Source organism: Cydia pomonella, chromosome 19, assembly GCF_033807575.1.
Source record: "Cydia pomonella isolate Wapato2018A chromosome 19, ilCydPomo1, whole genome shotgun sequence".
Lineage (NCBI taxonomy): Eukaryota > Metazoa > Arthropoda > Insecta > Lepidoptera > Tortricidae > Cydia > Cydia pomonella.
Window position 1 is genome coordinate 16,065,885 of NC_084721.1, and position 12,608 is coordinate 16,078,492.

Here is a 12,608-nt window from a genome sequence, read left to right on the forward strand (position 1 = left end):
AAATATATCTCTAACAGAGCCTTTTGAGTGAATACCCTACATTATGGAGTAAATATGTACTGAATGTTGCATGTAATGTTTGCGTACTTGTTTATTCAACATAATTAAACTCATTTGAGGGTGAAATTCGAAGTAGTCATGCGACATGTTGTGTGTATTGAATTCTAACTCAAACTTAATGTATCAATACTATCAATAATAGAGTAGCAATATCTCTGTTTATAGTTTTTTAAGGTTCAGTTTTTTATTCCTTTGCCAAGTATTTACTCAATGACTTTCACCTAATGGCTATATTTTAGATATGTCAATAGTCCTTACATCCTGGTGGGTACTGCCTCTGCGTGAGATCCATGACACAGGCAAGGGTAGCATTGTTCGGTTGGCTTCGGCTCCATGCACTCCCGATAGTCCGGAGCACCATTCTTCCGTATGGAAATATGTATATTTCTAAACTCACCATTATTTAGATTAGCGTACGCCACCCCGAAGGCCGCCAGAGCCAGCACCCGCAGCGCCGGCAGCATGATGGCCACCATCACATCACTGATCACATCACTCACTACACCAACACAGTCCGACACATCGGATCAGACGAACATTTTCAAACGCGCTGTTTATTTTGAATTGCCGTTGCTCGCATCTGAAACAATAAAAAAAGTGGAATTAGGAAAATGGAATTGGATCTCGGACAGGCAGTTTGGTGAGATACCAAAGAACTACTTGGGTTTGGTTCTCAAGTAATTCTCAGTTAGACCCGGAGGAACTTTGTCAATTGTTTTTTCTCATATTTTCTGCAAGTTTGTCTGAAAAATCCAACTCCGACAATCTACGAGTATCATCTACAGTTTGTCTGCCACTATGGGGTTTTAATGCAGGTCTCTATTCTAATTGCGAAGTCGAGTTACTTTTACTATCGGATCAACCCCGAAATAGCGAAAAAAATTTGGCTTTTCCAGAGAAAATATTGACTCTGATCAGCCAAAATTTATGAAAAAGCCAAATTTCATATGATACATGTAGCAGGGAATGAGTCAATAAGATTTTATAAAAATGGATTTTTGAAATTTTTGCCAGCAACGCAAAAATAACCAAAATTTTTTGAATAAAAATTGTTATGTATAAATGATAGTTGCAATTCAAAGAAAATGATAAGTACCTAACGTTAATATTTGGTCAGGAAGTAAGTGTGAAATTTCTTCCTCTCTCAATATTGACATTTCTCGGAGACTTCCAGCAATTGTTCACTTTCGGACGCTTTTGTACCGTTAAAATATTTTACCGCAACATTCAACACTGAAAAAATCTTTGAGGTCTAAACGGTTGCTAACAGTTACTTTAGAGATTTTATAATACATGATGTAGGCTACTTTTCCACGTTGAACTTACAGTTCAATCCATTTAAGGCCATGCATAAGAAATCCCTCGTTTCAACTTTCCGTTTTTTTTTGTTTTCCAACGGTATTTACGGTGTGTTGTGATCAACGAAATTGCTTATTTTTTAAAACAAAATGATAATATTTGGATCTTCTGTAGGTGTATAAATTTTAACCACCATTCAAATTTAACAACTTGTTATGTTTATGCTCTTATTTTGATATGACCTTGATGATCTCTCACGCTGATTAGCGCATTCTAAATAGAATAAGATGCGCTTCAGTCTCCAAGACAATCGTCAAGGTCTCAAAAATCTAGTTCCAAACCGTACAGTTTGTGTCATCCACGATGACGCGCAGGTTTGTCAAATCTAACCTTTAATATCATGTCAATATGAGTCAAGGCAAGGCACGCGTTGTCGTGAATGACACTATCTATAATAAGTTGTTAAATCTGAATCGGACACTTTAATTGTTATCCTCGTAAGAAAATAAATCTAACTTTTATCACCACACGATTGAAAGAGACAGACACTGTCATTATCACGCTATCACGTAGATAAGTGCGATCATCATATCCGTATTAGGATACTTATGACGACATAAAATTTATGATCTTGCCGATTTATTACCCGACTGCCACAGGGAGGAGGGTAATGTTTTTCAAGTGTATGTATGTCTGTTTATTTGTGGCCTCCAATAGCGTAAACGGCTTGACGGATTTTGATGTATGAGGTATCGTTAGATTCGTAAAGGTTGTTCACGGGAGTGTCATAGGATGACACTGATTTTTGGGAGTAACTAAAAAGATATAAAAAAAAATATATAACTATAATATAAATAACTCAACAACATTTACAATCAATGTCAGTTTGTTTTCATGTCAAAAATGACATTTCTTCAAACAGAAACGTCACTTTTGACACTGGCAGATTATATTAATAATAATTTCAGATCAAAATCCTAACGGGCACTTCCGGTTACAGCGCCATCTTGATAGTTTGGCTCGTGATTTGCTTTCCTTTGTTTTTTGCTCATTAAAATTGTTTAAAGTATAAGTATAGTATAAGTTGTTTCTCAGGTATAAAGATGTGCTTAAGCGCCACATGAAGAGCTGCAACATTGACCCGTTTCTGTGGGAGAAGCAGGCGGCCGACCGCCCTGTGTGGAGATCTTTCGTAGTTAAGCAAACAAATGATTTTGAATCCCGTCGACTTGTGGAACTCGATGTCAGACGGGATGCTGAAGTTCCGCCCACCAGCGGCTATTACGTACAATTACGTGAATGGTGTGCTTTCTTGCCCGTTGTGTGCACGCGTCTTCGCAAATAAAATCGGCTACGCGAGCCACTTGCGAGCACACCAACGTATTCGACGGAGCTGAAACAGTCGCCGTGGTCGAAACCGGCCGGGAGAATATATAATATATATTGTTTAAAGTGTATTATCGATAGCTTATTATACAGTAAACTAATGTGGTAGTATGCAGTGAATGGAGAATTAATCTTGAAACGCGTTATCCACCATTTTGGAGTCAACGGCCGGTAGTCCACTCCACGTGTTAATTGTAAAGTCCAACCTATACTAGAGCTGATAAAATCACCGTACACTGTCTTGTACTATGGTTTACGGTTTGGTTTAAGAATTTATTTCTCCAAACGAATATTACAATCACTTACATAGAGAAATACAAACAATCATAATAAACATTTTTTACTAAAGAAATCCCTCTACTACAGTTAAGGAATATCTTTCAAAATAGACTGAATCTGACCAACTACATGTAGATTGTAATTTCTAATATGTATATTGTTATTGTTATTTATTTTAAGGTTTTTGTTTTCAGTTGACATTCTTTTTTATTTTCTACTTGACATTGTTTGAATATCATATTTAACTTGTTCATTGATAGGTACTCTGTAGTATCATGGTACAATTTCAGTTTTTTTTTCTTTATTCCTATTAATTATTTTTGACATTTTGATATGGCAAATATTATATGATAGATATATATACCATTGTATATAACTACCTCTATAACATATATTATATTGTATTGTAATAATATTAAATTTCACATTGTATCCGACGATCACTATACGATAAGTAATTGCTTATGTATCCTCTTACACTAACTTTGAACATTGTATTGAGAGATAAATAAACTAAACTAAATTAAACATAGTGCACGAATAGCATAAAATATATTCTAAAACAAAACAACTTAAGTATTTATTTTTGTAAGAAAAAAGTGGGTACATAGTGTGAATCGGCAACTGGTACTACTTAACCGTATAATTTTGATCGTATTTACAGCTCCTTATACCTTGATACTGGCGCAATAGTTCCACTGCACTGAAACCATAATTTTAAAGGAATGAATGAATGAATGAATGAATGAACAAATTCCTAACCTGTTATTACCAACACAATACGAGAATAAGTCTCAAGCTCAAACACGAATCATAAATGTCAACGCTAATAATCTATAAAATTGGATTTGATAACCTAAAAACGAAACATTTAATATCCCAATAATTCACTGGAGCACTAAAGCCCACACCTTTCAGACCTGGTTGTTAACGACTATAATTTATTGACTATTAACGCTGAACTCTGGAATGATTCATTAAGTGCTCGGTTATGACAGACTATTACCGAGCGAGACAAAGATATATTTTTCTCACTTTCTCTACAGAACAAGCTATATTTTTAAAACAAGTGTAATGTGGTCCTGCGTATTTTTCGTAGCCCCGAATAGTCCTATGTAGGTGAAATGGAAAGTTTTTCGTTTTGTATGGATAACGTTCTCGTTCGTTAGTATTTCTCATCGTAGGTATAGGGAGAACGTTCTCAATAAAAGCACAAAAAACGTTCTCCTTATTTATCATCTTTTCTATCTTGTCATTATTATTCGGCCGTGCGCTACGCTCGCACCAATACATTTACAAATAAATACGAGCGAAATGCACGCGTGGATGATAACGGAATTACATCAGTTAGTTATAATTTTGATATCAAAATGTACTTGTAAATTGTATGTTTGAATTGGCCTCCTGGTCAAATAATCATATATTCCTTTCAATATATGGCGCTGAATATTGGAGGAATGCTATTTTGTATATATGTTGTCAGCCTTATTGTTTTGTGAATATTTATCTCTACTTATTTCAAGATTTATAAGCAGGTTTTTTTACACACTGAGTTTGTCCTAATTTGTTAGACACAGTTCTGACGCAAGCAACTACCATATTAAAATTTCAAATGCTCTCAAGTTAAGGTATCATTCGGATTCAGACTACACCAGCTTTACTGTTGCAGTAAAGCGGCGCGACATTGCTGTCAACTGCTTTGCTACCACAAATGTAAAAACTCCGGGTAGTAACATCGATTTTGACATTTGAGGCGGTAATCCAGTCGGCAGTAATGTCGCGCTGAAATATTTACTGCTGCAATAAATGATGCCGACTGAATACGACGAACAACATCAAATGGCCATTTAGTTAAAGCGAGACATTAATATTAAATTGGACGTATCCTGCAGCAGCAGTGCAACATTGCCCACTGCAATGCTCTCTCAAATATCAAAATTTATGTGGCTGTCCGGATTTTAGCAGTAACGCTGGTGCAGTCTATATCCGAACGGTACCTTTGCAAGTATGTTGAATCATATTGCAGTCACAAACATAAATATAACTAAGACGATAAGAAAGAGTAACTGGCGACGAAGAAAGTACAGTTTCAGTGTAACAGCATAAATCAAGAAAGTTTACGTCCCTGACAGTTCCAACGGTATTTCTTCGACATGCTTCTTCATGCTATACTCGAGCATTTTCTAAGCAAGGGATATATTTTAAGGCAATAGACAGAATGGTACTTTTCATGTATAATGTAGGACCTAAGTGTGTATCAAATATCTTAGTTCCAAAATATAAGTAATAGCTGTTAAGTTTTTGAGTATTACTAACCATTGAAATATTAAAACAAAAACTAAATGATTTGACGAAACGTCAACTAATTCCTAGAATTTAAACGTTGAAATTCGAACCAACAAGCTGTCCTATCCAACAGGTTACACGCCGATAACAACGTCATATCCAACCAACTAGTAAGTGAAATGCGTCACAATTTGCCAAGTCACCAGTTGCCAACGAAAATACGCAAGCCAAGATAACGTTTGGCAAATTTCGAAATTGGAACTCGAGCACGAACCACCGTTCATACAACACCGCGGCACACTACATGTTCGAAAATTGAAATTTGGAAATTCGCGTCCGTTGGCTGTTTGATACCGGAATTATGCGAATTGATTCTAGAACGTTCGGGAACATACGGGATTAAAGATATCTTTGAAGTGTAATCTCGAAATGGAAAATTTCGAAGAAATGTATTTTATTAAGTCCTTTCCACTTAGTTCTACGTTGCTTGAAATATTTACTGACCGTTATGAAGTTATTTTTCCTTAAATCCCAGAATATAGCTGTTATTTCTACGTACCATTCAAATATTTATCTATGTAAAAAAATGCAGGTACTAGCGTAAGCTAACTTTATACTTGAATATAATGTTTCAACGGATCGAAAGTTTTCTTAATATTGATTAAAAAAAGTAATGGAATTATTAGTCCTGTACCCCTAGTGTAAATATTTTCGACAGCGAAACGTGACGTACGCGTTTGCGTTAAGTGTCATTTTGTATGAGATTTTTGACTTTCCAAAACGTCCGGCTTGGCGCGCTGTTCAAAAACCCATACAAAATGAGACTTAACGCAAACGCGTACGTCACTTTTCGAAATCTTTTCGAAATTATTTACACTAGGGGTACTGAGATACCTGAGTAAAAATAAACTAAATAATAATAATAATAATTTAGCCTATATACGTCCCACTGCTGGGCACAGGCCTCCTCTCATGCGCGAGAGGGCTCGGGCTATAGTCCCCACGCTAGCCCAATGCGGATTGGGAACTTCACATACACCTTTGAACTTCTTCGCAGATGTATGCAGGTTTCCTCACGATGTTTTCCTTCACCGAAAAGCTAGTGGTAAATATCAGATGATATTTCGTACATAAGTTCCGAAAAACTCATTGGTACGAGCCAGGATTTGAACCCACGACCTCCGGATTGAAAGTCGGACGTCATATCCACTCGGCCACCACCGCTTTACAAATAAACTAAAATCCTTAAAACACATGAAAATTTGATTATTCTTATTTAGTAAAACCATGCTTTTTCTAAAACTATCCCGTTTTTGAAGTAGCTCCAGTTCACATTAGCAGCAGGCAGGTTCCCTGTTATCGGCTACGAACGCAACACTTAGCTCGCACTAGCAGAGAATGCGCTAAGCTAGGCTTTAATATATCTGAAAGGCACCGTTTGACTACTTGAATTTAAAGTGCACGTGACTTACGACGAGATACAATGACTATTCAAATTTTGCGTCCAACATTGTTCAGATCCATCGTCAAAATTATATTGCTTCGCTAGCTCCATGGCTAAAACATTTTTTAGCCGGCCCAAATTCGATAGCCAAACTAGGTCAAAGCAACCTTGTGCAACCAATTTAAACTGGGAAATCCCTTTTTAAGGCGTGCATGATTTTGTCGGCACGTACTGAGTATGAAATATAAAAACTTAATTTGCCTGCGATATTGATCAGATCATTAGTCTACTTAGTTAGGTTTTGCCTGTGCAGTATTTTCTGATTGCCATTCGAGAACCTTTCAGCCCTTTGAAAACATGACATGGACTTGCCATGTGTCAAAAGGCAATGTTTTAGTAAAATGTGATCCATCGTTCGCCACTCAAACCTGACAACTCTTTGAGCTATATCGACTATTTCAGTTATTATGCGGTTTACCTCGTTTCTAATCCTACATATTTTTTAAAGGAATTCTGTGTTGCCATTTCTCCATACAAACGCTCTCGATTGTTTCCTCCCTGGATTTTTATCCTATATCAATGATTTTTTGAAGAAACTTACAGCGCCATGAAAATCGCAAAAACGGCTCAATTGAATTGTCTGTAAAAAAAGCGCAGTATACAAATATGACAACAAATATCCAAAAAAGCAAAACATAGCGGCATATACCATTTCTTTCTCTTGCATCTTCCAAAATTTCATACTAATTGGTTGCGTTTTGGAGGAGGAAGCAGTCGAGAGCGAAACCTCGATTTTTGAGTTTTTTGCGTAGGAATTTAAGTTAGAGCTGCAGTTGTCCTTATCGCACGCACGCACTCCCGCCCACCGCAGCGCGACAGAAACAGCTTCAAAAATTCGAGATTTGAAAAGTTGCTCAGCTAGGAATTGCTCTTAAGGAAATGAGTATAGCCTGCTACATTGAATATTTAATAATTTTAACATGCTGAGATGACGCCATTTCGTGATACTTTATTCTCAGTACGTTCTCTTTTATGTCATGTCTATTGACTGTTGGTGTGTTTACAAATAAATTTTATTGTATTCTATTATTACTAACACAAAATAAATGGCGACCGACCACTACCCCTAGTGTAAATAAATTCGATTTCGAAACGTGACGTACGCGTTTGCGTTTAGTCTCATTTTGTATGTGATTTAGAAAGAGCGCGCCAAGCGGGACGTTTTGGAAACTCAAAATCCTATACAAAATGACACTTAACGCAAACGCGTTCGTCACGTTATGATGTCGATTAAATTTACACTAGGGGTACAGGTCTCTGTGCCATACATACTATGTCATTATGCATCTCGCTAACGAAACTTAACTGAGAAAAAAATGAGTTAGCGTTTCGCTTCTTTCGTGTAATTTCTTTCGCTTTCGAATAATAATACCTAACCATATATAACCAGGCATGTATAGATTGTCCAACTGAACTACCAGGATAATTCGAATTATACTTATTCGATCTGTTTCCGATATGATACTGATCTGTCAGTATTAAATGTGATGTTTTTGGTTAAAGAACTGACACTTATAATACTTGCAGATCAGTATCATATTACAGAAAGATTAAATTGTCTTGTATAACTGAAAAGCTTTATGATGAAAGTCAAAATAAAATAAAGTATAGGACTGTAAAATAGGTACCCAAATCGATAACTATTATACTGTCAACAGGAAAGTCCGTTTTAATAACTTTTAGGACTCAATCTATTGTTCAAAGGCATATAAAACTAATATAACCATCTGGACTAAATAACAACATTGTAAATACCCAGTCCAATAAGCTGGAACATCCAGACAGAACACGAAGGCGCAGATAACTTTCAAAATTGGAATCTCTCGATTCTAAAACTAAAACCATTTTTTCTGACATCGTCTCTCACTCTTATAATATTAAACCTTATTCGGATGATTCTAAAGTTCATTTTGAAGCAGCACAGTTGAAAGATACGATATTGTGTATTTACGCCGTATGTTGGCTACAAACTCTACAAAGGCTTTTATTAATCCGCTTTTTGGATTGTTTTTCGGTATGTATGAGTTATAGTCGTTATTTTGTTACTTAGTTATTGGTTTCTACTTCTACTTAGTAACAGAAAGTATTCGAAATATTCTCGGTAAGTACAAAGAGAATACCGTCTTGTTGAAGCTTCGTACAGTGCGGTTTATTCATGTTTAAATCCGCGAGTGAACCGCTCCGCTGCTGTTTAATACCAAATCCCCATTTTGATTGATCTAAATACGGCAGATATTCTTTCTGTCCTTATTCCAACCCGAATGCCCTCGTGCGTAAATTTTGCGAAGTGAAATTAATGAAACGAAAATAATTCTTAAAAAAAATAAAACGGTGAAAATCAAGATGGCCGTCTTGGGTAAATTAGTTCCACCAGGCCGTTGGCTTCGCCGTTTTAATTTTAGGTAACTTTGATATTAATTTATATTTAGAAAGGGGTAACTTCTTTTTAAAATTAGCCACTGAGAAAGGTGTAAACCCGGTCTTGCCCGTTTTTAAAATAAAGTTAAACAAGCGTACTTGTGATCTATTTGATGGTAAGCGCTTTCCGTATCCTACAAACGCAATGAAGTTCAAACGTCCATCAGATGTAACTCAGAGACTAGCGAGGAAAAAATTGGTATAATTTATTTTTGCCCTTTGTAACAATTATTTCGGTTCGTCAAATTTACATAAATTGCGGTTTGACGCATTACAAAATTGCTTATAATTAGTACATTTGTATAAAACAGTGCGGTTTTTATTACTGAAAATGCACGTCAATCAATACGCGAGCTCACCAATTATTTTGTCATTCGAAAATGCGGCGTGTCGGTAACCCAATTTCCGATATTGGTCTCAACATTCGATACTATTATTCCGGTATTGATGCAAATTTACGTGACCACGTGTATGTTAATAGGGAATTCGGGAAATTTGATATGAGTTCGATTAGTCAAGCAATTAATTCGTATTGGAAAAAGAATAACCCATTTTGAAAATTGATTATTTTTTTATTTACTCTAAAAAATGGATGCATGTGAACGGTCACTCCGCTTTTACTTAAGAGGCTGTCAACACCCAATGTCCTTGAAATTGATGTTACTTAAACAGTTTTTTAAGAAAGACTAATATTTGTTTTAGTCAAGTAAGAAAAATATATGTTCATATTAATTATATTTCAAAGACCGTGGTTGTACTCGATACATGATTGAACGAAATCGGCTCGATAGAAAATAATTGCAAAGATTGGTCTTAAAATCACAATTAAACGGTTTTATGTCTTTATTGTTTTGACTTATGGGTCTGCAATTAAAATCACAATTTCAAAACATTTATATCTAAACCGCTGTTGAGTAAAATATTACACTCATAATCCACTTTTTTTATTTAAATATTTTTCTTATTATTCCCTTGCCCAGGCCCAGTAACATGCGACAGTGCTATCTCATTTACTCCGATACAAATAGACAGTGTGCGCGCTTTAGGTATTGACAGCCTCTTAAGTAGTTGTTACTATTACACATGATTCAAATTGGAAAGAAACAAGATGCGACATGCAGACATTCCGGTGCTGATGCAGAGCGTGGACCAGAAGACTTACTATATAGGACACTGTGGGTGTTCTTGGTACAGCTAACGCATTCGTGGTTGGAAATTTGGCCTTATCTATCGAAGGAACGAGTAACCTAATAGATAAACCATTTATTCATAACGCCACGGTGAAAAACAAAGAGTAAACTGCGGCACCAGCAAAGTATGCTTGAGCTGCGGTGAAAAATAAATTATGTTTCACTAACCCAAATTGACCCTACCCAAATAAACGCCTAATTTAATCAAACAGGCTCGGTAATAAAAATAGCAGTCTCTCGATCATAATTAAAAAGATAATGACCTCTCAGATCACTTTGTTGGGCAAACAGACGAAAACTGACGCATAATTCTGATCTTCATTATTTTTCAGCTTACCGCTAAATTAAAATAAATTGCTCATTCGAATGAAAATATTAATTTGCGCGGAGTTTGGACGGAGACAATATAATTTAAGAATTTCATGATACCTATCTGATCTACCAAAGTATGCTTAGGGATATTTTAATTGATAGACATATAATTGCTGTTTATTATTTTGATAATGATTAAATCATAAAAAGTAGGCATATATCTAAGTATGTAGGTATAGTCAGTTGCAGAGAAAATGACCCCTCTTGCATAGAAATTTGTACATGCAATGGTTGTAACTTTTTCTCTGCAGCTGGCTGTTTATCTTTTTGCACATTATTAAATTTATAATATTATTATAACCGTATTGTAACGTCATATTAATAGAAAAAGCCGGCCAAGTGCATGTCGGACCACGCATACGGAACGTATCCTCAAAAAGCTTACGCAATTATATCATTTTGATAACAAGCAACCAATCATGTACAAAATAATAATTTTCCTGGAAAGTTTTTAGTGACTATCTTTTCCTATAATTTGTTGATATTTTTTGTACGGCCGGTTCAAAAGTTAAAGAGGGGACACATTATTTGGATACTCGACTGAAAAGCTCTCTATTATAACACGATTGTATAAAATGCTATTATAACATTATCTCTAAAACAAGTAAGCAGCAATGTGGTAACATTGAAAGCGGGTTAATTTTGAAAATGGCAAACATCTATAAACCAGAAGTACTTCATATATTTTAGCAACACTTACGAGTACCGCAACGCTTAACAATGTATCTTGCTGACTGTTGTTACAACTCTATTTACTACGCTTTAGGTTTAAATTTCATTGGCAAATTTTGGACATTCTTCTTGTTTGGACGCCTTAGGAGGATAGGATATTGAAAAATAGTTTTTTTTTCGTTGACTAAAAACAAAGCAGCGGGCGATGTAGGGTAACATCGTGGTAATGGTAAACATCAATTTTTGATACCTAACCAAAGTTACCGCACAACGTTCAGTAAGCTGTAGAGATAGCTAACCCCCCTGCATATAAATTTGTTTCAGGGGGTGTAAATTATCTTTTTTTTCCGTACGAAGGCGTCCTTTCGAACCTTGTAGGATAAAAAAAGTCTAAAGTAATAAAGTAAAGTATCTTGGTGTTAAGTAAGTAACACCAAGATGAGTTAGCAGCGATTTTGTTAGCCCAGACGGTGCAAATGTCAAATAATGTCATAGAAGTTTGACGTTTAAAATAACACGTGCACCGTCTGGGCTGTCAAAGTCGCTGCCAACTTAATCTTGGTTTACACTTTATTATTTTTCATCGACTTCGTATGACGATAACCGAATGAAAGTATCGAAAAATGTAAGAAGATTTTTGGAACTTTTTTTTCTCCTAGTAGGAAGCTCTTGATTCTGAGTAGAAAAAAAAAAACAAAATTCGAAAAAGTGTGGTGTTTACTTTTATATTAAAATGGCCGGAAAAACTAAAAAAAAATATAATTTCTGACGAGCTATAAATCCCGCTTCGGCCATATTTATTAATATTCCATTTAACATGAGTGGATACGCAAAACTTTGTATTTTTATCCATCCCCGTCCCCGGGGCGTTGATACGTAACTTCCAAAATGTAATTTCCTGCGGGCGGGACGTAATACCGCCATTTTGAATTCTGCAATTCAGTTACGATAAAGCTTATGTGTAATGTACCCATTTTTTATACTACGTCGGTGGCAAACAAGCACACAGCCTGATGGTAAGCAGTCTCCGTAGCCTATGTACGCCTGCAACTCCAGAGGAGTTACATGCGCGTTGGCCACCCTAACACTCCGCACCTTCGTTGTGCACTGGCAAACTTACACACCGGCAGGAACACAACACT

The 12,608-nt window shown here is 35.9% G+C and overlaps 1 protein-coding gene across 3 annotated transcripts in view; it reads right to left on the reverse strand.

The window, feature by feature from the left end:
• LOC133528297 (neural cell adhesion molecule 2-like) overlaps window positions 1-12,608 on the reverse strand; it is a 525,889-nt gene that overhangs the window by 384,745 nt on the left and 128,536 nt on the right. For all 3 annotated transcript variants that reach the window (XM_061865629.1, XM_061865628.1, XM_061865630.1), the window contains one exon: window positions 458-640. In XM_061865629.1, the coding sequence (XP_061721613.1) occupies window positions 458-536 (79 nt within the window). In that variant the 5' untranslated portion in view covers window positions 537-640. The remainder of the gene's footprint in view (window positions 1-457; window positions 641-12,608) is intronic.